This window comes from Periophthalmus magnuspinnatus, chromosome 7 (genome assembly GCF_009829125.3).
Source record: "Periophthalmus magnuspinnatus isolate fPerMag1 chromosome 7, fPerMag1.2.pri, whole genome shotgun sequence".
In the NCBI taxonomy this organism is placed as follows: domain Eukaryota; kingdom Metazoa; phylum Chordata; class Actinopteri; order Gobiiformes; family Gobiidae; genus Periophthalmus; species Periophthalmus magnuspinnatus.
The window spans coordinates 17,620,301-17,647,138 of record NC_047132.1 but is presented as its reverse complement, the minus strand read 5'-3'; the positions used below and the strand labels follow the sequence as shown (position 1 = coordinate 17,647,138).

General features: G+C 38.8%; 2 protein-coding genes across 2 annotated transcripts in view; both read left to right on the top strand.

Annotated features, from left to right (window-relative positions):
• The window catches only part of plxnb3 (plexin B3), a 132,886-nt gene extending 123,374 nt beyond the window's left edge, over positions 1-9,512 (top strand). The window contains exons 30-40 of the mRNA XM_033969188.2: positions 2,691-2,771; positions 3,218-3,296; positions 3,390-3,493; positions 3,942-4,023; positions 4,119-4,285; positions 4,745-4,905; positions 4,988-5,135; positions 5,230-5,294; positions 5,377-5,452; positions 5,540-5,614; positions 6,542-9,512. Of these exons, the coding sequence (XP_033825079.1) occupies positions 2,691-2,771; positions 3,218-3,296; positions 3,390-3,493; positions 3,942-4,023; positions 4,119-4,285; positions 4,745-4,905; positions 4,988-5,135; positions 5,230-5,294; positions 5,377-5,452; positions 5,540-5,614; positions 6,542-6,646 (1,143 nt within the window). The 3' untranslated portion in view covers positions 6,647-9,512. The remainder of the gene's footprint in view (positions 1-2,690; positions 2,772-3,217; positions 3,297-3,389; positions 3,494-3,941; positions 4,024-4,118; positions 4,286-4,744; positions 4,906-4,987; positions 5,136-5,229; positions 5,295-5,376; positions 5,453-5,539; positions 5,615-6,541) is intronic.
• A 1,127-nt stretch (positions 9,513-10,639) lies between these two features.
• srpk3 (SRSF protein kinase 3) lies at positions 10,640-23,956 on the top strand. The gene is made up of 17 exons (XM_033969749.2): positions 10,640-11,071; positions 11,814-11,907; positions 15,583-16,640; positions 17,157-17,265; positions 17,555-17,642; positions 17,720-17,807; positions 17,888-17,994; positions 18,271-18,436; positions 18,881-18,906; positions 19,223-19,315; positions 20,008-20,056; positions 20,381-20,596; positions 21,250-21,347; positions 21,419-21,526; positions 21,764-21,833; positions 21,901-21,993; positions 22,078-23,956. The coding sequence occupies exons 1-17, from the start codon at positions 11,062-11,064 to the stop codon at positions 22,260-22,262; spliced, it is 2,658 nt and encodes an 885-aa protein (XP_033825640.1). The 5' UTR covers positions 10,640-11,061; the 3' UTR covers positions 22,263-23,956.
• The last annotated feature ends 2,882 nt before the right edge of the window (positions 23,957-26,838 follow it).

Here is a 26,838-nt window from a genome sequence, read left to right as displayed (position 1 = left end):
GTATTATCACATGACGTCATAAGGTAGAGTGTCTACAGTTTTAGAAAAGAACTCAGCCTAAATATGCAGGATTTGTGTGTTAAACATGTGTGAATGAAACAAAACACATCTCCAGGTCTGTTTTGGAGATGATACAGCATTATAACAGAGATCATAAAATAACATAATATGGGCCTTTAGGTAAAAAAGATAAAAAATTAAAGGCAAGGCAAGGCAAGGCAAGTTTATTTGTATAGCACAATTCGTACACAAGGTAATTCAAAGTGCTTTACAGAATAAGAAAGACATTAAAATCACACAAATCAAACATAAATAATCACAAATAATCATCATAAAATCAACATTAAAAGAGAAGAGTGCAGAATAAAAACCTGTCAGTCATATGCACAGCTAAACAGAACTGTTTTGAGTCTGGATTTAAACATTGTCAAAGTAGAGGCCTGTCTCACATCTTCAGGAAGACTGTTCCAAGTTTTAGCTGCATAAAATTTAAACGCTGATTCCCCATGTTTAGTCCTGACTCTGGGCACCAGCAGGAGGCCGATCCCTGAAGTCCTCAAATTGCGAGATGGTTCATATGGCACTAACATGTCGGAGATATACTTTGGACTTAGGCCATGGAGAGACTTATACACAAGCAGAGCTGCTTTAAAGTCTATTCTTTGAGCTACAGGAAGCCAGTGCAGAGACCTGAGCACAGGACTTATGTGCTCATACTTCCTGGTTCTAGTCAGGACCCGAGCAGCAGCATTCTGGATGTACTGCAGCTGTGTTAAGGCTCGTTTGGAGAGGCCAGTGAGCAGGCCGTTACAGTAGTCTAACCTACTGGAGACAAATGCATGGATAAGTCTTTCTAAGTCTGGCTTTGACAATATACCTTTGATTTTTGCAATGTTTTTTAGGTGGTAAAAAGCTGCAGATGTTATTGATTTGATGTGGCTGTTAAAGTTCAAGTCTGAGTCCATTATTACCCCTAGATTTCTAGCCTGATTTGAAGGTTTTAGAGAGAGAGACTGGAGGTGACTGCTGACACTTTCTCTATGTTTCTGTGGGCCAAAGATGATAACTTCAGTCTTGTCTGAGTTTAGCAGAAGAAAGTTGTTTTGCATCCACACACTGATCTGTTGGATGCAGTGGCAGAGTGAATCCACTGGTCCATATTCACCTGCTGCTAGTGAGACATAGATCTGAGTGTCATCTGCATAGTTGTGGTAAGACACATTATTGCTGCGTATTAACTGGCCTAACGGCAGCATGTAGAGATTGAACAGCAGGGGTCCCAGGATTGAACCCTGGGGCACCCCACAGGTCAGGGACATTTTATCTGATATACATTTTCCAATTTCAACAAAGTACTCCCTGTTTTCTAAATAGGACTTGAACCAGTTTAGTGCCGTACCAGAGATGCCCACCCAGTCCTCCAGTCTCTGTAAGAGGATCCCTTGATCAACAGTGTCAAAAGCAGCACTCAGATCTAACAGGATCAAGACTGAGACTTTGCCTGCATCAGTGTTCAGGCGGATGTCATTTGTCACCTTGATAAGAGCAGTCTCAGTGCTGTGGTGGGGTCTAAAACCTGATTGGAAAACATCAAAGGAGTTGTTCATTTCGAGGAAGTTAATAAGCTGTTGGTAAACAACTTTTTCAAGGACTTTGCCTAAAAATGGCAGATTTGAGATTGGTCGATAATTGTTCAATATTGTGGCATCAAGACTGCTCTTCTTTAGGAGAGGCTTGATAACCGCAGTTTTCAAAGCACTTGGGAATGTTCCAGATTGAAGTGACATATTAACTATGTGAGTGAGTGGTGACAGCAAACTGTTGAGCACAGACTTTAAAAATTTAGTGGGTAGCACATCGAGGCAACATGTAGATGAACTCAGACTGGTGACAATCTCTTGGACAGTTTTATCAGTTACAGGTGTAAAGTGAGTCAGCTCTAAGTGTCTAGGTGGGTGCTGGGTTGTTATTTGTGTTGTGGAATTTATGGCATTTTTAATACCCTGAACCTTGTCATTAAAGAATACTGCAAACTCATTGCACTTAGATGTGGAAATTAGTTCTAACGGCAGTGGAGCTGGGGGGTTTGTTAATCTGTTTACCGTTGCAAACAGGATACGAGAGTTGTTACTACAACTTCCAATAATGTCAGAAAAATACCTTTGCCTTGTTCTACATAAACTGTGGTTGTACATGTGCATCTTTTCTCTGTAAATTTCATAATGAACCTGGAGCTTTGACTTGCGCCATTCCCGCTCGGCCCTCCGGCACTCCCTTTTCTGTGCCCTGACCGAGTCATCATTCCTCCATGGCGCTTTCTGTAAATGCCTTTTTAAAAAAAAAAAATTCAATTATTGCACGAACCGTAAAATAACTAAACGCCAATGTTAGCCTGGTAGTAGTAGTGGTAGTTAAAGTAATACATTTATGCTGTTTTTGTCGATCTGTAGGAGGACACATAGCATGTTCATATATCAGTAAAAGTGCTTGTTGCCATCAGTAAATCTTAAACCACTATTCACCCACTCACTGCAATACAGCCACACCATTGATCTGTCTGCCAATAAGGCCCACGCATATGGGGAAAGAGGAAGGCTAATAAGATGAATTTTTGTGCATTTAAAAAATTAAATCTGGATCTAGTGTTCACACTCACTTTTCTAACATGAGACTCTGTTTCTGTGTTTCAGACGTTAACAGTTTTGGTGAAGAACGGTGTGGAGGTGCAGCACTGTCCAGTTAAAGTCTTGGATTTAGACACCATCACACAGGTAACTTAGACAGAACCAAAAGGAGATTAAATTTATAAAGCACATTTAATTTGTCCATTACTTACAATTATGCTGACATTACCTCAACTCGCAACCCAAATGTTGTCATTTTCCCATAGTGTAATTCCTTATGTCAGGTTTTTTTCTTTTTTTTTCTAATTCTACTCTCCGGACCCTGCTGCATATGTAGGTGTCATTGATTCCCTCCTTGGCCAATCAGAAAGATTTTTAAAGGAAAAAAACACAAACTGCCCCAGTCATATGGGCAGTTTATTTTTCTACTTTCTCAAAAACCTTCAAAAAAGGCCTTAAAAAAATATGTTAGGAAGCTAACAATATGTATAGTATATATGTACATAACAAAATAATATTTGTCTGTTGATTCCTCTGTATTTATAGAGGCTCTAGTCGTATAATATTGTTGACCTCCTCTTTTCTCTGTGCAGGTCAAAGACAAGATCCTGGACCAGGTTTACAAAGGTGCTCCATTCTCTCAGAGACCTGCAGCCGACAGTCTAGATCTGGGTATGGAACTTAAATTGCTTGGTTTACTGGATAACACACTCAGTCGAATATTTGGTTAAACTGGAATCTTATGTTTGACACATGTTTATGCAGAATGGCGTTCGGGTCAGGCAGGTCATCTGACTCTCTCTGACGATGATGTCACTGCTGTGGTTCAGGGGCGATGGAAACGAATCAACACTCTACAGCACTATAAAGTAAATATCACTCAATCCATGGGTTTCAGGAACTTAACGTATTATGACTGTTATCACAGCAATTAACTACACAATAGGAAAGGCAAGTGCATTTATACAGCACAATCTGTACACAAAGTCATTCAAAGTGCTTTACAGAAAGACATTAAAATTACAATACAACAAATCAAAACATAAATAATCACAAATAATCATCATAAAATTAACATTATAAGAGAAAAATGCAGAATAAAAACCTTTCAGTCATGTGCACAGCTAAACAGAACTGTTTTGAGCCTGGATTTAAACATTGTCAACAATAAAAATCCTCAAAATGTTGCATGTTGCATGTAACAGTAAGTTGAAACTGAATAAGGACATGGTTTCTAAATACATCTAACCAATCAGAACACAGCATCTCAGTCTATAAACATCCTAAAATATTTTTAACCTCCATCCCTTTATCCAGGTTCCAGATGGTGCCACTGTGGCCCTAATTCCTCGATGCAGTGCTGGGAACGGAGTCAACCAAGTCTTCCAGACAGGAGAGAGTGAGGAATAAACTGTTCATTAAAATAAACATGATGAAATGTGTGGGATGTATGGGAAGAGTCAAAATTAAAACCTTGTATATTTCTTGTTACAGAAACACCGATGTTGGAGGGCGAGGAGGAAGAGGGGCTGCGTCTGTGGCACCTAGTGAAGAGCAGCGAGGATCCAGAAATCCCCAAACACCGAAAGAGCAGCATGAGAGAGCGAGAGAGAGCTAAAGCGATCCCAGAGATCTACCTCACCAGGCTCCTGTCTATGAAGGTACTAAAGCGGGTCTAAACACGTATTGAACCAGGTCTAAACAAGGACTGAACCAGGACTGAACCAGCTCTTAAAGGTGCTGTACCTGGTTTTACAGTCTAAAAAAAAGTGAAAAACTGAACTGGTTCATTTTAAATGCTTTGCAGTGCTCCAATGTTCTCTTCACTTACCTCATACATCCTTCGCATCCTAATTATTCACCACTATGAGTTTTCAGAGGCCGCCTCTGTAATGCTAACAACCATTAACATGCCAACAGTGCACTTTCTGATTATTGCACAGGAAATTGCTTTATAATATTTTATATAGTTACATACAAGCAGGACACAGTGGACTTATTTTTACCGCAACTGCTGCTTATACAATCTAACAGTACTAGGGCAGGTAAAAACTCAGATCCTTAAACCAGGTCTAAAGAAGATGAAAACTTAGTCTAAATGTGGACACTCTTTGCTTCAGGGAACTCTGCAGAAGTTTGTGGATGACGTTTTTGTGGCCATCTTGAGTACGAAGAGGCCTCCTCCAATCGCAGTGCGCTTTTTCTTTGACTTTCTCGATGATATGGCGGAGAAACATGGGATTGACGACCCAGAGACTGTACACATCTGGAAAACCAACAGGTAGGTTTCAAAATAATAAAGAAAACACAAATAAAAAAGATTTGACAGCAAATAAGATATATAATAATATGCTTTTTTGCAGTCTTCCTCTACGTTTCTGGGTGAATATTTTGAAAAACCCACAGTTTGTCTTGGACGTCCAGGTGACAGACAGCATTGACGCAGTTCTATCGGTCATCGCCCAAACATTTATCGACTCCTGCACCACCTCCGAGCACAAAGTTGGACGGGTACAACATACTTCTTATTCATCTTAAATTCAAGTCTTCTGATTGGATAATATCGCTATGTTTCTGACCATGTGATCTGTTTTTGATCAAACAGGACTCTCCTGTGAACAAACTGCTGTACGCCAGAGAGATCCCTCGGTATAAGCAGCTTGTAGAAAGGTCAGCTTTGAATTTGATTTAGAGTTTGAGAATATTTTTATTTTGAATTTTGAATTTTAAATCCCATCTTTTTTCATTTCAGATACTACAGTGACATCCACAGCGCTGCCTCAGGATGTTACCAGGAGATGAATTCCACTCTCACAGAACTCTCGGGGGTTAGTAACATTTTTAACTGTTTTCATGATTCCCAAGTTTAAGAAATTGCAATAAACTAAATGAATTGTTTATTTTGATTTTTTCAGAGTTTTGCATCAGAAATGAACACGCTTGTGGCTCTTCATGAACTATACAAATACATCAACAAGTACTATGACCAGGTAATGAAGATTCTAACATTACATTTCATATCTAATTTGACTGACAATATCTCACGTCTACCATTTTTTAAAAAGGCCTCCATGTTTCTTCCTTGTGAAAACTAAGAGATAAAAATTCCCACAACATTCAGCTTCATAATATAATTTAAGATAACAATGACTAAACAAACCTTTCTAATATCACAGGACTGTACTTGTGTAGACTCTACTTTTGGGCAATGTGGCAAAATATAATTATTTTCCTCAAATCTTGAAAACTGTTTTGATTTAATCACATTTCCTGTAGATATGGTAACTAAAGCGTTCTGCCTTCACACGTCGTTGTGATTGGTTAAATCCACCTGTCACTCACTTGAACATGGAACATGGCACAGGGTGACAAATCAATAGGCGAAGTGGGTGGGCAAAGTTGAATGCATGAGTCTGTTTGAGCATAGGACTGAAATACAAAACAGTCAATGGTAGAGAATAGGCTTATTAAAATGCAATTCATTAAAATAAACCCTACCTGATTATTTTTACATGTAGACTGCTTCAATTTGCTGTTTGTTGTTCTGTAAATATTTATTATGTCTCAAAATTAGCATTAGCATTAGCATTGAGACACAAACATCTCTCTTTCTAAGTATTCATTTTATTTGTGTAGTTTGTAACATGTCGTCAGTGAGACCCCCTAACAGCTCCCTGTCCACAGCCTTATATTTAAATATTTATTCATTTTAATGTGATTCTATAAAAAAAAATAATAAAAAATTGGACAGGAAGTAGTGACGCTAACAGTGAGGTTGCTGTATGCTGTTGTGCACTGAGCCAATTATATCAAATTATATTCACTACCACCATATTACCACTCTTATTTGTATTGTTTTGTTTTTTTTTAACAATGAGTGTAGACTAAAGAAAACCTATTTGCTTCTCACTCCAAAGGTGATCATGGCTCTGGAGGAGGACAGCTCTGGTCAGAAGATGCAGTTGGCCTATCGTCTGCAGCAGGTGGCCGCTTTGGTGGAGAATAAAGTTACAGATCTCTGAAAGAAAAAAAAAAAACTTAACTACTATCACGGATTTACTGAGCCAAACACTGAACAACCAACAACTTTACTAATAAACCAACACGCCAATCATCTAGCAACCACCAGCTGACCAAGCAAGAAGCCAAAACATTCACTAAATGGCTGTTAATCCACAAGTTTGTAACCGGAATCAGGGACAACGAAAGCACAAAGACGTTATTCCCCATTGAGTTCTATGGGACACAATCACTGAAAAGCCAAGACCTGGGGAAAAAGCTATTTATGGATGGTATGTGGTCAAAGAGAAGCACAGTGGACAGAGAGACTAACTTCATGTGTCTTCCTGCTGATTTTGTGTGAAAATGGAAAGATTTATAGATTTGTTTTGTTTTTTATTTAGACTCAGGATGTTTTCTTCACAAACTGGCAACAAGCAGAAAAGTTGATCCGTGCCATTTGCATTATTGCATTTCAAATTTTGGAGACAAGTATTTCCAAAATAATTTCCTTGGAATTTAAAGGTCCTATATTACACAAAATGGATGTGAGCTTTAAGCCATGTTAGAATGTTATTACACTATCAAAAACATAACTGGATAACTGGATCCTGCATTATTAGTCTGTCTACAACTCCAAAGTATTGTGATGGCATGAAGTGGTAGTTTTCAAGTTAACAGCCACCTTTTACCTTTAGTTCAGTCCAGATTGGCAACTCCAGGGCTAGAATTATCCACATGGTTCTAGTGAAGGTGTATGGAGTTTAAAAACACAGCGGAGCACTTCCTGTATTACCACATGACATCACAAGGTGGAGAACTCAGGTGGAGAAGTATGCATGGTCCATGTGAATGAAACAAAACTCCATGTATGTATTTTGATAAGGAAACAACATAATAACGTACATCATAAAATAGTGTAATATAGGCCCTTTAAAAACTCTAGGAAAATGACTGTTGTCTTGTGCTACCAAATATATCAGTACTCAAATTTTCTCAACATTTTCTTGTTACAAAAAAAAATGACAATCTTCTTTTCAGGGACCACTGAGTGTATTGCCTTGACTACATTTCCAAGAGTTCTCTCCTGCCTGCTGTTTGTGTGAAGAACTACAAAAGCACAATGTCAAGAAACGTTTCCAGAAAATCTCTAGTTCATTGCCAGTTCAAATTATTTTAAGTCATGTGTTACTGCTGTATAAAATAATTTGAGAAACATTTTAAAATGTCAATGCAATAACACAAATCAGGGATGTTAGAGAAGCTGGAAGTTCAGTGGGATTCTAGTTCCTGCTAAGAATTGTTGTTAAAATGGACAAATGATGTTGTCAAAGTGTTTAATTTGTTTAAGTTACCAATAACTTGCATGCGATTTATTCCAAACAATGGCAAAAGTTACAACTCAACTGTACCTAATTGTATTTATTTGGTTTAACAAGAGATCAATGCTCAGTGGTTCCAAAACGTACCAGACAAAATGTTTGCCTTTCCAGGTGGTCTAAACCATTTCTGAACAGGCACTTGGGAAGATTAAGGTTCAACCCAGCTCTTTTTTTTATCTTTTTTTTATAGTTAACATATTTTTAAGCTACATAAATAAGTAGGCCTAATAAATGCAGAGGCTTCTACTTAAAGTGATGTATACAAATTCTTAGATTAATATTTACTTTTTAAATATGCCTATTTATTATTTAACTAATTAAACATGACACATCTCACTCGTTAGTTTAAAAATCTCATACATTTACTGATCAATTCTATTCTAGCACAATTTCCTTGCTTTAAACACCTTTTTTTTTTTTAACTAAATATAAATGTAATCTTAGCCTCAACTAAAATCCCACTGTATTTAAAACCTGCCTAAAAGTTGACCAATCAGAAGTTATGACAAAAACAATCTTGAGTCTTTTAATTTTTTGAATGTTTATAGTAACTTATTGTGTACATAACGGTTGTAAAAGTCCTATTTATTTAAGCCCGGCTGTGCCTTTTCTCTGCAAGCTGGGGGCGATGTCTTTACTCATCGGTATCTTCATTAAAGGCTGGTTTATATTATGCCCCAATGACGAAATGGGATAGTTTTATCGAATTAATATAATATGATAGTGAGTTATTTTTAGCTGTTAGTGCCCAAATTAATCTGTAAATAATAGATTTTAGACAACTTTTAAAGCACAAACTGGACATTTAAGGAGTATCAAGGATTTCTATGCCCTAGATGGGAAAATTTGCTTGAATGCTTCTTAAATTTCCAAAGTTTAGCCAACTCTAACCAGCACAAAAAGCCAATCTTCACCATAAGACAAATGGCCATAGAAACTATGACTTCCGTTCACAAAAATATTTCAAAATAAATCAGGTAACTTCTCAACAGTGCCATCCGATCAGTGTTAAATCTCTTGTAAATGCAATAATGGAATGAATGACATTGTAACCGAGCTTCCGTTTTAACTTGCTAATGCTACTACTTCATATTCCTCTGTGTTTTTGCCTTGCGTGTTTCTTGAGCCTGTGTTGGACCCGTAGTTGTAGTTTTTGCATGCGAGTGGACACGATTACTTTTGGTGCTTCTTTTAAATCAGTTGTTTTAGATTCAGGCCTTTGCATTTTTGGGCCTTTCTGTACAGTTTTATAACTCTTGACTTTAAATGGTCAATGTTTTGTTTTTATTTCACAAGGGAATGAACAAAGTGAATGAATAAATGTGTAGATAAATAAATGGGGATAAGCACAATCGCTTTTCTACTGATGTGTACAGTTTGATAACAGTTTTGTGTAAAATAATTGTAAATATTTCTCTGAATGAGTTTGGAATGAAATGTGTGATTATTGTGAAACGGAATGAGCCCGACACAATTTGTACAAATAAAGTTATAATTTTAACTTTTATTTTTGTCTTTTGCATTTCATTTTAGGGTCATTATAGCAGTTGTAGTAGGATTGGTTCAAATACAAAAAATAATGTAGCTATAAAAATGTTTCATATTGCTATGTATGTATTGTAACTCATTAGACTTGATATTAAAACAAGGGTTAAAAGCATATAGCAAAATTCACAGTTGAGCACACACTTGCCCATCGTTTTCCTAACCCTAAACTAAACTATGTGGTGAGAATGTTAACAACTCTGCCACAGTTGTAAACATCCACATATGACTGAAGATGAGATTAGGCTACTGTTGTTTGGTTCACTTTAAAGAGCTCAAAGCTGTGATGAGCTCCTGTTACTAAACCCCTGGATAAGCTTCTTTGGCAACAGACCACACTCTGTTGTGAGTTCAGGTAAAATGCTTATTTATTTTACTTTATTTGACCTTTACTTAACAAGGCAGAATGTTTGAGAACTAATTCCCATTTATAAACATGACCTAAGCAGGAAGCACCAGCAAGAAAACATCCATACAGTAGATACAGTAGAGCACATATAGAGCATAAGGACAAACAAATGAGAAATGTCACATGAGAAGAGACAATGATAAAGACCCATTTTGTCAATCTGCAACTTTATTTTTTACCTGTGTGTCAGTGTTTGTTTTGTTTTTTTTCTTTCATCACAAGAACAGTAAATGCATAATGTCCAGTTACAACAATTTCATTTTGTATTCAAATCTAAGAAATGTATTCAAAATTATTAATAATGCAGCTCCACCTACACTGAAAAAATGTATTAAACTTTGTTCTGAACAAACTACCCGATCTATTGTATTTTACTCCTAATATTTATGATAAACTGTTAGTTTTAAAATATCATTGTAGATGTATTCATCTTACACTTGAAAAGTACATTGACTTGTTTCATGCAGCTCTCTGTGCACAGTTCCCCCTCTCCTCCTCGTGCCCCCTCTCCTCCTCGTGCCCCCTCTCCTCCTCGTGCCTGCCCAGCGCCCCTCTCCTCTTCAGACTTCAGAGCCCCATAATAGCTCTGTGTGTGTTACGTAGACGCGCTCGCTCCCGCTCGCTCCTGCTTTGGTCCCTCTTCGGTCCAGTCCGTTTCATCTGTGCGCATGCGCCTCTGCCGGTGTCCGGTGTCAGCAGCTGTTCGCTCCATAACGGAATCACCACGGGGCTGTAACGGAGGTTTACCCACGCGGCAATAACTGAGCAGACCTGGATCAGAGACGGACCAGAGACGGACCAGAGACGGAGCAATCCGGACCGAACAAGTCCTCACCGCTGTTCGCCTTTAGCCCCGGTTCGGGAGCTAACGGCTAACAGCTAACTGACAGCCGGACAGCTGTTCCCTAACAGGCCACGCCGCTTCTGTGGAGCTCCAGCCGATGATCCGCGTTATTTTTGGGATTTAAAGGAGCGTCCAACCCGGAGTGTCTTTGCGCTGGACCGCCCTCTGAGGCGGACTCGACCCGGACCAAACAAGGCTAAAGGCTAACGTACGGCCAGAACATCCTGCTTTGGCTCGGTTCGGGAAACAGCTGGCAGGATGTTGATAGGTAATGTACCCAGAAGCAGGCGGTGTAGCACAGTTCGACTGTCACGTCTGTAGGTCTCGGTAGAGCCGTATTTTTATGGAGAGACTGATGGTAATGCTATCAGGCTAATGCTAACGGTGCCAGGCTGTGACACGCTCAGAATAAAAATACACTCAGCGTGGCTCTGGGACAATGTTATGAGCACGGCCCAGGGCACGAGTTTGATGCATTATCATAATAATAACAAGAACATTTAATTAATTTACAGCCTCAGTTGCTTATAAATACATACTTAAATGGATTAATCGATCAGTTGATTGATTACTATTATCCGGTCTTTGCACCTCTAGAATTACCAATGTGTATTCATATATGGTGTAATTGTAAGCCTAATTCACAGGTTTGTAACAATGTAATTACCACATCAGTAACTTTGAACTATTGTCTGTACATGAATGTAAATCTCATATGCAGTGTCACATTTTATGAAGGCATTTATTCATAGTTGCTGTGTATTGCCCTTTACACAATTCAATAACTGAAGTGTGTAAACAAGCATAGTCACGCAAAACTTGTTTAGAAACAGCAGTGCCTTAATGAATGCCAGAATCATTGTTATTATCGTGCTATTGTTTGTCTGCAGTGGATTCAAAGTTGAGCATATATATAATTATAATACTAAAATATACTATAAATCAGTTCAGAGTCAAATTAAATGTCATTTGTTCTTAAGTGTTTTTCTTTTTTGTTTTTTTCTAAACAGCTGTGGGAGCAGGGCCCGGGAACCCAGCTGGTCCCACCAAGAAACACCGAAAACGAGGAAAGAAACACAAGAAAAACAAAGCAGACGAAGCCAGGTAAGACACTGCATGGTGCTCTGGTGCTTTGCGTCTGCTGCTCTGGTGCATGTGTCATTATTTGTTTTTTCTCTTTTGTTAAACATTGATTATTAACAAGACTATTAACAATGGTGATCTGGTCCTGCAAGTGAACGGTACACTGTTCAGACATCAATTAGCATGACTTGTGACCACTTGACACAGTGTATCTTAAAGGATGTGTACGTATCAAACCTAATTAAACTGTATTGTTTGGCAGATATAATGCATGCCCTCCAAATGTGTGGGTAGTGTTCAGTCATTGGGTGATTATTTATCCTATCATGTGAAAGTGGAAAAAAGTTTGTTTCATTAAATAATTGTGTTTTAATTTTCAAATTTTGAATATTTGATAGTTGTTGTTATTTAGCAGTAAATATTTACTGTATTTGAAATTCTTCTTTTTTATGCTGTGTATTTTCTCTGCCTCGTTTCACAGCCCTCTCTCAGACATGAACTGAATCATTCACTTACAGTAGCACTGGTGGGCTCTATATTAAGACACGTGTAATAGTGATTTGTGGCCTGTCATCTCAAGTTCTCTTCCACAACATCACGTTTGGGCCGTATTTTGGACGGGGGGGGGGTTCATTTAACTAAACCAGTCTTTCATTTATTTCATTTGATCCATTTTATGGATAGAAAAAAATATGTTGATTGTACAAGATTGTTCATACTATGATATGCCTAAGATCTGCATATTACCAACAAATCAAATTAATATTTCTAATATAATAATCTCACCACAAGAGGGTGCACAGAACCAATGGCATAGCCCACATATGTTTACAGATTTGCCTTCACCTTTAAAGCTGCAATATTCATTTTTCTAGTGGAGGGTCTACCGCTTGCTGGCCTCCATAGAGCTGTCACTGCTTTGCTTGGAATGTTCCTTGTGTGGTCATCCAAAACCACACGCTTTGCCAAAAATGTACAAAGATGTGTGGGTCTGAAACCATATCCTGTCTTCACTTGTTGATTCTGCAAATTTCTGCAGAATTCTGATTTATTTCTTATTTATCTCAGGGAAAAGAAGTAATAAGTTTAGCTCTGAATGGATAGAGCGTCCTAAGTTAGGACGGTTGTTTGATGCCCTCTATGGCCCTGTTCCAGACCTCTAGTACTCCTGAGATCCTGGCTCAGATCTGGTCAACTTCGCCTGCCATGACTCCAGCGCCCATAACAATATGTTGTGAAGGATCGATTTTTCCGAAATTGACATTTATTCATGGCCCCTGTGATGAATGTAATTCTGTACTTTTGCTACACTGAACAACAATAAGGTCCACATCAAGGTGAATCTGTAACGTCTATACCGGCCAACCGATGGTTTAAAGTCAGCAGATGTTACCTTTAAATAATTAGTCTTATGAGCTCAGAGTCTAATCAGCAGCTATTTGTCCTGATGTATGAGCAGAAACAGGACACTTTTGCAGTGGATAGTCTGTGTGTCAGCAGGGAAAGTTAAACATGACTCATTCAGGTTTCCTCTTACTCCCCACAGTCTCTGCTAAGCTAACACTTATCTTTACCTCTAATGTAAGAAGCTAAGCTAAAACTATAATTTTAATAGAAGAATAAGCTAATATGTTTGTTATTCTGGTCTAATTCTGAACAAGGGCTAAATATAGGTATAAACTAATAGACATAAAATGTAAAAGACATTCAGAAGCAAACCAAGACTAAACTAAGACTAAGATATAAAGATGTAAAACTTCATTAAAACTAGGGACTAGTTTAAACTGGGCTAATAATAATAAACCATTTGATATAGCACTGAAGACTAATTGAGGCGAGGCTGCCAATCTGCTCTATCAGCCTCTCTGATCAACACCGTTCACTGACTTACCACATGCATTCTATACAATATGTGCTCACCAGAGCCACTGCTGCCCCACTGTGGCACATGGTATTCCCAGTGGTCTCTCCCCTCCCAGTATTAACCAAGCCCAGCCCTGCTTAGCTTCAGAAGTCAGGTGAAATTATGCATTTTTAAGTATTCCTCCAAAGTCTAACCTCAGCCCCAACCAGTTGCTCTTTAACTGGCTCTCAGTTAAAAAAGGCCCAAACTTATGTTATGCCACAACAACAAAACTTGGCACTGTAACTATGGGTCTTAACCTCTCTCACAAAATTGACTGAGTCTATAAGCCAGCCTTATTTGTTTCTGTTTCAGTTCCAGCTTTCATTTGTGGGCTAGTCCTTTCCAGTCCAGATAAGCTCCTTGAATCAGTTTTCAATCTTTCCAAAAGTGACCATAGTTTATGGAACCAAAATGACAATAATATAAGATAAATGTATACCTCTGGCTTATGACTTGGCCATTTCTGTCAAGAACCTGGACTCTAGTCCTGTTATCTTAATACTTATTTTGTTTTTATTTTAGATTATCTGTATTGACTGGTCAGTAGATTTTGACCCAGTGGTAGAATAAAATGATAAAATAAATAAATCAACTTCTTTGGTCAACCTTACAACCTTACCATTCTTGGTTATGAGTATGTGATTACACTGTGGATGCTACCGTTTCCCTTGTCTCAGTGAATATGCTAAACTAAGCTAAGCTAGCAGAAGTAGGTCTGGAGTAGAGCCTAGAGAGAGACCAGGTCCAATAATAGCCCTGGCCTGAATCATGATCCTGGTCCGTCTATTTCAGCTGTAGCAGACCCCAACAATGTGTGTGTCAGATAACAGACACAACACTCTGTGAGGAGAGGAGTTTGATAAAAGTCACACAATAACTGTTAATATGCAGACTTAGAATGGGCAAGATGCTAAAGGTGCAGGGAGGTCAATTAGGTCTGAGCCATGTTCCTACTAAAATATGTAACCCCGCTGTACAAAAAAAGTGAGATTTGGCTCAGAGGCAACATTTTTAGTTACTTATATTAAGTCCTATATTATACAAAATGGATTCTTGTCAGCTTTAAACCATGTTATAACATAGTTACTTCATCAAAAACATTCCTGGAGTTGTATTTTGTTTCATTCATGGATGTTTTTGTAATCCTTTTATTATTAATCCTCCTAATCTTCCTGAAGATGTGAGACAGGGCTCTACTTTGACAGTGTTTAAATCCAGGCTTAAAATGGTTCTGTTTAGCTCTGCACTTTTCTTTTTTAATGTTAATTTTATAAGGATTATGTGTGATCATTTATGTTTTGATTTGTTGTATTGTGATTTTAATGTCTTTCTTATTCTTTAAAGCACTTTGAATTACCTTGTGTACAAATTGTGCTATACAAATAATCTTGCCTTGCCTTGCCATTAATCCTTTTATCTCCAAAGCACAAAATACTTTCAAGGTAACGGCTACCTTTTTTACGTTTTGTTCATTAGAGATTGCCAATTCTAGTGTGGAGTTTAAAAACACAGTGGAGCATTTTCTGTATTACTACATGACATCACAAGGTGGAACAGTGTGGAGCGGAGTGTTTTCCGTTTGAGAGAAGAACTCAGCTTAAATATGCAAGGATTGTGTTAAACATGTGCATGAAACAAAACTCAAATCCAGGTACCAGTATGTTTTTGATGAGCAAACAACATCAGAAAAGATTGTAATATAGGCCCTTTAAAAAGAAGGAAACATGTTTGTAAGCAAATAACATAATTCCCTGCTTCACTTTATATCATCCCTGTTTCTTCTGTCTCAGGCCTGACGAAATCTGCCAACTCCAAAATATCAACAATGACAACAACCAGCAAGAAAAAAACATCACTCCTCAAATTACTCAAGAACGTACATCATCTCCAGCCATCGAAATACCTTCTAGCAACAAAGATCAGACAACTTATAACCATGACATACAGCCAATGTCTAATTATGACGAAGAGCAGTCGACCTTTAACCATGAGGAAATTGGCCAAACCGCAACACAAGAATCAGAAAGTAATTATGGAACAGATTCTGCTGAAGAGAATAATAATTTTAGGGATACTTCTCCACACTATCCCAAGCAAACTGAAAAAACAATTTCACAAAACAACATTGATTGTTTATCGCCTCCTCAGTCCATCAATGTAAACAACCCACAATTATGTTCAGAGACAGAAACTCTTACATTATCTTCAGAAAACGGCTTTGAATATCAAGCGATTCCTTTTCCAGATTCCTCTGTAACAGCCAAACCTCACAACCAATCATCTCCTTGCAAATCGCCAAGCCCTGCCCACAGTCTATCTCCAAGCCCAACCCATGAACTCTGCCCTTCTCCAGATGATGATTCAACTCTAAATCTCTCCTCATCGCCGCACAGGAATGAGGAAGACAAGATCCCTAGTTTGTGTTATGTCAGGTCCAACTCGCCAATCGATTTTGAGGCAGAAGCATTAAAATTTGCAGCAAATTATGGCTCAAAAACTATGCCAACTCCTCCCCTAAGTCCAGAGCACGACCACTTCCTGCTCAGCTCCGTCACCTTCACCTCCACGGTTTCCTCTCACCTCTACTCTCCACTCTGCGCGTCTTCTACATCCTTTTTGCGCTCGTTTGATTCTCTTCCTCCCTCCTTGGGGCTGCCTCCGATGATGTCACTGGCCCCACCCCCTCCTCTGCTGGCCACACCCCCTCCTCTGCTGGCCACACCCCCTCCTCTGCTGGCCACACCCCCTCCAGCACTTAGCCCACCACCTCTTGAGTTTACACCACCTCCAACACAGCTCCTGGGGTCCGATGACGAGGAGCAGGAGGACCCTTCAGACTACTGTAAAGGTAATTTTGTTGATCATGTCATATCACAATTCAATGCTTTTCAGTTTCATGCAGTATTATCTCCCCCTGTTGGTGACTTTGGTGACCTGTTAAAGGCAATAAATATTGGTGGTTTTCAGATTCTATAATATGATGATGTCATATCCTCAGACGGGGGCAAGAGACAGTTTTTCCTGTTGATTACATTGTACTTTGCCATGAAATATTCCATAGATAAATGCACAAATGTTGATCCAGATTATACTTCAATTCATGAGTGGACCCTCGAACCCACTGCATAAAGACAATCTGCTTTTTAACAATATTCATTTTAGATGCCCCCCATCTGTATTAAATATTATTGACCTATAGAATGTTATGATGACACCTGAAACCCAGTAATAATAAAGCAATAATAAAGATAATAGGTGTACAAGATTGAGATAAAATGGAATTTGTGATGTAGCTCTGAGGAAATTATTCTATAAATAATTTGGAACCTTGCTCACCCATACTCTTCCTCTTGTTGTGTTTCAGGTGGTTATTATCCGGTGAAGATTGGAGACCTGTTTAATGGCAGGTACCATGTAGTGAGGAAACTAGGCTGGGGTCACTTCTCCACTGTCTGGCTCTGCTGGGATCTTCAGTAAGAAACATATTAACATTACCATTAGAACAATTCATCTGCTAAGATAAAGTTAATTTAGTTCATTTAAAATGTTTTAAAATCATGAATTAAGCAGAGAAGCAACAGCATTGATCATAAAAGTGCAGGCACATGATTACATTAGTAACATTACTCCATATCTGGTACAGTATGTTTCACACCACTTGGTTTCCTGAGATGAAGGTTTTGTTCAGTGGAGCAGTCCTGAATATTGTAATGATTGATATGATTTGATATGTTTTCTAACTGACTCTCCTTGTTTCTACAGGAGGAAGCGCTTTGTTGCACTGAAGGTGGTAAAGAGTGCTCCACATTATACTGAGACAGCCATTGATGAGATCAAACTCCTCAGATGTGTACGCTTCACACATGATATTTTGTTCTGATTCTATAAACATGAATATAATATATTTGTGTGCCCCATTTGCTCCAGGTGAGAGACAGTGACCCCTCAGACCCACACAGAGAAACCATTGTTCAGCTCATTGATGACTTCAAGATTTCAGGCGTCAATGGTGTCCGTATCCTTGAGTAACAACAAGCAAACATATTTGAACAAAAACTAAACATTTGCAGTTTTTCCTGAGCAAGTTTTCCTCAGATGTGTGTATGGTGATGGAGGTGTTGGGGCATCAGCTTCTCAAATGGATCATTAAGTCCAACTACATGGGTCTGCCCCTGGTCTGTGTCAAGAGCATCATCAAACAGGTGACTCACAACTCTGTGCTTTTCCTCCTTTTTATTGACATTCACAATGCACTGACCCTTATTGGCATGTGAGCTGAGGAAGGCTTGAGGCCACTTCATCATTTTTTTCCCCCGTTGTTTCATATCAAACGTAATTCGTCTTGGCCAAAATGTGAGACAGGAGCAGGGACCAAGATTGGTTCCTGGCCCTGGTTACAGTTTGTGAGGAAATGCTAAGCTAATAAAGGTTTTGTGTTACGGAGGTAACTAATACCTGTTTATTGTCGTGTGTTGCAGGTGCTGCAGGGCCTGGACTACCTCCACACTAAGTGTAAGATCATCCACACAGACATAAAACCAGAGAACATCCTGCTGCAGGCAGACGAGGTGTACATCCGCAGACTTGCAGCAGAGGCCACAGTCTGGCAACGAGCTGGAGCCCCACCCCCTTCTGGCTCCTCAGGTCAGACAGGACATCACAATTGTTTTCTCTACTGTATGAGTATGTTAGTGCTCTATACCATGTGGTCATGGGCAGATAAAGAAACAAAAAATAAGATGAATTGAATTGATGAATGTATAGGTAGAATGTTTGCTGTTAATCTGCAGATTTTTTGGTCTTTTGAATAAATGTAAGCTTTTCATTTTGTCATGTTAAAATCTGGGAGCTGTGTTTTCTCTCTGTCTATGTCCTTTTGTACTGCCTGTTGTATCTCTCTCCTCTTCTCTCTAAATGTACCTGTGCCCTTTCCGTGTTTCACCTCATCTGTCTCCTCTCTCTACATACTGGTCATCTGTCTCCTCTCTCCTCTGTCGTCTTCTGTGTCTAATTTTCTCTCCTGCTGTACATTTTCTGACATTTTCTCCCCTTTCTTCCCCTTTCTGTGTGTTGCCTGTGTGTCTCTAGTGAGCACGGCTCCCAGGGACCTCCAGGTAAGACTCACTTCCCACTTTCACACAGTAACAAAATTTTGGTTGTTTTGTATTCTCATCTTTTCCACTGGAAAGCTGTAGAGTCTAGTATTTAATCTTTTCCTACTTTAATTTTAGATAATTTATCTGCTGCTTTTATAAAACATTTAAGTCATAGTCTTCAGTTCCTCATTGTTATCATTATTTTGTCACCTAATTACAGAGATTTTTTTTTTGTGTGTTGATTCAGGTAGTTACTTATTTTAAACATGTAACTGTAAAATGTGATGTAATTGTTCATAATCAGTTCTGTATAATCTGGTGTTGTGCACTGCAGAGCGGCAAACTGTCCAAGAACAAGAGAAAGAAGTTAAAGAGAAAAGCCAAACGACAACAGAAACTATTAGAGGAGAGACTCGTAGATATTCAGGTAAATCTAATGCGTAATGCACTGTTATATGTCCATTTAATTCTAATATAAATTAAAATGACAATCTTCAAAACATTGTTCTCTCATCAAAATATGCCTGAAGAGGTTTGTATGTCATCCATGCATGTTTGAGTATTTTAGCAATCTCTCTTGGGTCCTATTCAGACTCTCCTTTCGATTAGCCGTTTCTTATTTAATAATTTCTGTCCAATCCCAGCCCACAGGCTTAAGTCATCCATGCTTCCACACGACAATTCTCCATAAATGTTTTAAAGCTTGATACAAAACTGTATACAGCAACTTGACAAACCTGATGCAATGTGTAGTAGTTTCAGTAGCGGGATGCACACTGATTGTGTTGTGATAGAGCTCTGAAGGGGAAGTGACTTAACGCAGAGAGTTAAAGGAGCAGAGACTGAGAGTGTCAAAAAATGAAAGTGAATTTTAAAAAACATGTTCATGCGTTGTTTTCGGTGAATATAGCATTTTGAAAACAATAATGGTAACATGATCTAAATGTGTTATGTGATAGCAGATAATACCCCATAGAAGTGTAATACCCCCTTTTTAAAAGTTCTCACTTGTTTTTTTTAAGTAGTTTTTGCATTTTTTGTGAATTGTAGACTGGTATTACAAAACAGAATTAAAAGCTATAAGCTATTAGCTACTGATTTAATCTTTGTTTTGGTCAGAAAATGGAGGAAGAAGATGGATTTTGCCCACCAGATGAGACTGATAATGGTATGTCTTTTTACATGGCTTTAAGGGTAGTAATTCTTAAGATCTACAATTATACAGCGAAATTTGGACGATACAAGAACAACAAAGACAGATAAAGTAAAACAAAATCAACCAGATGTAACTGCTCTTTGGTAATGCAACCTTCAATGTACAAAAATACAGAAAATACCATAGTGCAGTGTTTTTCAACCTTTTTGAGTTGCGGCCCACTTATGCTATTAAAAAAATTGCTACACCATCCACTAAAACATTTTGAAATTACACCAATTTGAGCAAAGAAAGTGTAAATGCTACTATGACTGGTAAATATGTTCAATATTATAGGTTCCCACATGGTGAATGGCAACGCCACAACTTTATCCAATCACAAGGCGAGTCCTGAGTCGTCCTCTTCCTGGTTAGATGACAGGTGCAATGGTCACGCCGCCGGCAGATTCTCTAGCCCCGCCTCTGGACTGTCGGGGTTCTCTAGCTCTGTGAAGTCAGCCACGTCAGAGTCAGCCGTTTCCACACAGTCTGGCTATTCCAGCGGCAGAGATGGTGAGGGCTTCATTTTCACTGTAAATTGAGCACATTTAGGAGAGAATTTGGGTGGAAGTGCCTCATACGATTATTTATTACTTCTCAAATTATTGCCGAAGTATAATCGCTTGATCAACATTGCTGGAGACAGTACAGTCGCTCACATGCCAACACATTTTTTGGACATGTACAAAATTAAAAAACATTCTGGTACAATGTGTTTGAAATAACAGATTCTATTTTGACTTATGTTATCCCCAAGGATCCCAAGATATTTTTGTTGGGCCCTCTACCTGGAGAGGTATTTGAAAGTCAGTTGTATCAAGAAAAGCAATTAGAAAAGGGACTGACTTAAAAATGGCCCAAATTGTGTGAGTCATTGACTTGACATTATAGAAGAAATATAGTCTGTGGAAACTTAGAGGGCATATGTTTATTAAGCACTGAACATAATTCACCTTATATATATATATATATATATATATATATATATATATATATATATATATATGTATATATGTATATATGTATATATATGTATGTATGTATATATGTATATATATGTATGTATGTGTATATATATATATATATATATGTATATATATATGTATATATATGTATATCAGAAAAAAACTGATTATTGCTTTACTAAAAGCTATTTTTTCCCTCAGTGTTTACTGCATCAGACTTTGTGCTGAGCCCTCTCGATCCACAAAATGCTGACAAAATCAAAGTGAAGATCGCTGACCTGGGAAACGCTTGCTGGGTGGTAAGTGCACTTCCTGTCTCTGCAGTCACCTGACTCTGCTCAACCAATCACACATCTGTCTGTTTATTCAGCACAAACACTTCACAGAGGACATTCAGACAAGGCAGTACCGAGCCGTGGAGGTTCTGATCGGAGCAGAGTATGGACCTCCAGCTGATATCTGGAGCACAGCCTGCATGGTAACTGGTTTCATCTGTAGGTTTGGGATGAGGGATCCACATTGTAACAATGGAAGAGGAGCTCTAGCGTTAATCTTGCAGGATATAGCACTCTTTTGGTATCTGGTTACCATTTTTGGGGAAGTCAGATTTATCCAGTATGTGACAAGGGAAGGTTTATTGAATATACAGAATGGATAGTGGAGAGTAGTATTTGCAGGTATTTATAAATGAAAGGTTTTGTTGTTTGTGTTCCAGGCATTTGAATTGGCGACAGGAGATTATCTGTTTGAGCCGCACTCAGGAGAGGACTACACCAGGGACGAAGGTAACTCTTGCTATGCTCAGATTAGATCTCTGATGTTTCTTTAATTTAATAAATGTGTTCTGCTTAGACCACATTGCTCACATCATTGAGCTATTGGGACCACTGCCTATACCCTTCGCTCTGTCTGGGAGATACTCCAGGGAATACTTCAACAGGAGAGGTGAGTGTAACTAAGGGCTTTTAACACCACACTGTATTATTGATCTGTTTATTGTTATTCTCTCCATTGTGTTTGTGTGTCCAGGAGAGCTGCGTCACATCTCATCTCTGAAGCCCTGGGGTCTGTTCGAGGTGCTGCTGGAGAAGTACGAGTGGCCTCTGGACCAGGCGGCTCAGTTCAGTGACTTCTTGTTGACCATGTTAGAGCTGGAGCCAGAGAGACGAGCTACAGCCAAACTGTGTCTACAGCACGCTTGGCTACAAGACTGACACTCCGCCTCCTAGAGGAGAGGAGGAACTACTACAGGCCTAGCGAAAAAAAAAAAAAAAGAAAAGCTGAAACTTTAAATATATATTTACATATAAACTCTACCATGACCGCTCCATAGAGGATACTGGCTCCAAGATGAAATCACAACAAATATATTTCTATACATACATGCAACCCACTACAGCCTCCAGTGGAGGGGGCACTGAACTGCAGGTATTTCCCTGTTGCCAGGATCCTTGTTCTGGAGTCAGCCCACAGAGGGAGAGCCCTGGGTTAATGCACGTAAACTCTTTGGAATATTTTTTGGAGAATGTGTGTTATTGCTTTATATGATGAGATGTAATGCAATTTCAAATCCAACCCTTTCATGAAAGGAAAGTGTAAGTCATTTTTCATGTGGTGTGGCCATCGGACTTGAACTAGTGCATTTCTTTGTGTGTTTGCCACTGGCCTACGAACAGAGTAAGCAAGAGCACTGATTATGTATAGCACAGCTGTAACGGATCCTGGCACATGGGGCGAAACTTGGATTTAAAGGACTAAATATATTTACATACCACCACTATTGCCCCCTAAAGGAGAAGAGGAGACAAGGAGGTTTACTTGTAACAGTGTTTTTGCTTCTGTTTATTTATTTATTCTGTTGAAAGGCACAGTTTTGAAACTATGGACAGAGATATACTTGCCATTAAGACAAAAGTATTAAGGAAAACCTATTTGGTGTTCTCATTTCGTTGTTGTGTCCTGTGTGAATGTGTTGGTATGATTGTGTAAGTGAATGCCACATCTAAATCATGAAGCAACTTTGAGTGCAGAGTAAAATGCTATAAAAGATTGGTATATTGTTATGGTTTAATGTTTGTTTTTTTCATGTTGTCTACACAGCAAGTATACCTTTGCGCCCACATTTGGCGGTTACTGAAAAAAGTATTTACTAGTTACACAATTGTAGTAAAGGATTTGGAGAAAATATGTGTTGCTGTATATTTGGATTTAAGATTAACAGTTAAATTGGAATCTTTTTGTGGAAAGTTTGTGCAATGGGTTGAGCTCTTCCTTGTTATTCACCTGTTTATTTCTTCTTTTTTATTGATTAATGGTTTCACAAAAGTGCTTCATCTCAATTACAGTATTGGATCATGGTTTAAAAAACACTACAGGACCCTAACCTGCTACTTGTGTCAATAATTTTCTCTATGTTTAGACTGCCCAGTTCATCTCAACATGGATGTCTTTGGAGGAGGGAGCAATGATAATTTTAATGTGAAATTTGTTCAGTGGGTGTTCTCCATTTACATATTAAAATGTATCATATTGTCATGTACTTTTTCTGAAATTCAAACACTTTTTTGCATAAATAAAATTGAAAATCTCTATAAGCCATTTATAGACACATGGATATAGAATTTTAACAAATAATTTGATCAGTTACATGAAGAGAAGAGCAAAGCTCCTTTGTGAAACCACATTTGAATATTTCTGCTTTTGTCTTCTGTTTTGAATCACGGGTATCTTCATTTGTCCACACCTGTAGCTCTGCCCTTTGGCCCTCGCCCTCTCCTGTTGCCGTGTGGATAAGTGACCAGTGCCTTGATACGCCCTTTGACCCCTGACATCATGGGTTCTTTTGTACGTGTGTTCAGTGTGAATAATGATACTGTTGATTCAATAAAGATCAGAATGAAAGCACAGCACACATGTTGTCGTATACAGTTGAAACCAGAAGTTTACATATGCTATATAAAAAGACACATATACTACACTGTCTGACATGAAAGAAGAACTTTTCTTGTTTTAGATCAATTGGGATTACCAAAATTATTTGTATTTGCTAAATGCCACTATAATGTGAAAAGGATTTTTTAAAACCCTCTTCAAAGTCGGAAAATTACATACAGTAAGATTACTATGCCTTTAAACAGAGCCGGCCCAGCCTATAAGCAGACTAAGCTACTGATAAGGGCCCCGAGGCCTCCAGAGGGTCCCCAAGAGCCCATATATTTATATATTAAAAAAAAGTTATATTTTTTTCTGAAAACTAAATGGTACTTGAGTGTTTATACTAGTTAGGCATTGGTGTGGACACCGGTGTGAAGGACCCCTCCCCTCAAGGTGTGCTCTGGGGGCACTGAGGAAGCGGAGGGACGTTTGAATGGCTTTTTTAGACTACAAGACAAAAAATTAGTGAAGTTAAGTTTATCTAACATGCGGGGCAATATTTGAAAAGCCACAGAGGAAGATGTTTTGGGGAAAGAGGGACTTTTCAGAGAGGACTTGAAATATGTCACCATTTCACATCAGTGGACCTGCAGGATAAACAGTCTGGCTGAACGTGTATAATTCTGCATACAGGACATGTATCAGAGCGGCAGAGGACACAGGTGAGTCCGTTTAATACACTGGACTGTTTTTGGTTGTGGCTTGTCCTTTTGTCTCTAAACATCAGATGATGTGAGTGTAGCTAAAGCGTCACTGCTCCTGTGTCAGATTAACAACGTTGATTATGGCAGAAGCCTCTATGTTACATCTGCTGAACGAAAGAACGACCTGTGAACGACTCCTAAATTCGTTGTAAATGTTCATATAGGGAAGCACCGGTACCACTTTTTGCAAAACGAGTACGAGTAGTTCATTTTGAGTAATCACAGATACAGAGTAAAAAATACGTTTCCAGACATTATTTTTACTGGTGTTTGATTATAGTGGTAAATCTAATTAATTAGTTTGCATCTGGCTTTAATATTTACCACTGCGTCTTTGCAGCTGCGCTAACTGCTAACACCATAACTGCTAACGAGCTAAATGCTAATGAGCTAACTGCTAGAATAACAGTGACTGTTGTGTTATTTTTACCAGTACCACACTTTGACCAATATGGACATGCTATACTTCCTTTGAAAGCTCTTAACTCGCTCTATCCAGTCACTAAATGTGTTTTTCAATTACAATAAGTTACAATGCAGCACAAGCAAATAATTAGCAAAAAATTTGCATGCTACTACCCAAGCACTGCTGATATCCTCTGTGAACTATAAAAACATGGATGGATGGATGGATAATGTGATCCTAAAATCCTAAAATGATTTTGAAGTAAGTGTGTACCTTGCTTAACAACAAACAACTTTATTTATAAAGCGCTTTTCATACAAGAAAAATGTAACACAAAGTGCTTTACAGTGCATCAAAATCAGTCCCACCCACCAAACCCACCCAACCACCCCACAGCCCAACAACCCAACCCCAACACATCAATAAACACAACCAGACAACCCCCCACCCCAACGCACACTCCCACCCCCCACCCCAACACATGTTAAAATACCTTTGGTTTCATTAAAATAAAGTGAAATAGGCTGGATAAAGATGACCCAGATGAGAGAGCGCCATCAGAGGAAAACATCTGCACCAGGAGCAGGGTCACCCGCAGCCACAGGACACCAGCCCAGGGCCCAGAGAAGAGATGAGGTCAAGATCAAACCTCCAGGGCCCACGAGCCAGCAGCCACAGCCAACCACAGCTCCCGGTGCAGAGGGCTCCTCAGAGGAAACACTGGCAAATCTAAAATTATTAAAAATAATAAAATAAGTCAAAGCTAAACAAGTAAATAAAACATAAGTAAAACATGGATATCAACATAAACACACTAGCCAGCCTAAATAAGCCTAAATACATAGAGAAGTAAACTAAAGTGATAAATACTAGTCAAAAGCTATGCTAAAAAAATGGGTCTTGAGCCTGCTTTTAAAAACCTGAATGTTCTCTGCGGCCCTGAGGTCCTCCGGCAGGCTGTTCCATAGACGGGGGCCATAAAACTGGAAAGAGGCCTCTCCATGAGTGTGTGTCCTGACTTTGGGGATGACTAGGAGCCTGCTGCCGGAGGAGCGCAGGGGCCGCGAGGGTTCATAGGATAAAAGTAGTTCTGTAAGATAAGAAGGCCCAAGACCATTAAGACTTTTAAAAACCAGTAAAAGAACTTTAAAATCGATCCTGAAACACACAGGGAGCCAATGCAGGGATTCTAAAACCGGTGTAACGTGGTCCCGCCCCCTGGTCTTAGTCAGGACACGTGCTGCTGAATTTTGTAATAATTGTAGACCTGAAATAGCCTTTTTGGGAAGACCAGAGAGCAGGGCATTACAGTAATCTATACGACTGCTGATAAAAGCATGCATCAGCGTCTCTGTGTTGGCCCGAGAGAGAAGTACGTCGTTTGGCTACTAAATCCAATTCTGCATTTTATGACATAAAGAATTGATAAATGTAAGCCGACTTTAGTCAAATGGAACACATTAAAATGCACCAGAAACCAAGAAAAAAAAAGTGCAGAATTTAAAAAATTCTGACAGACCCCCTTTACTTACATGCTTTTATACTGTTATACTTGTGGCTATTGCTGTTATTAGCCTCTAGAATTTTCAGTAATTTTAAAACTGGTTGTGATGATGTCTTAATTTTGTCAAATATGAATACATGGCACTGAAGTGGTGAGAGCCCCAATGGCAAATTCAGCTTAGGGCCCCCTAAAGGCTAGGGCCGGCCGGCCCTGGGAGTAAATAATAATGGAACAAAAATACA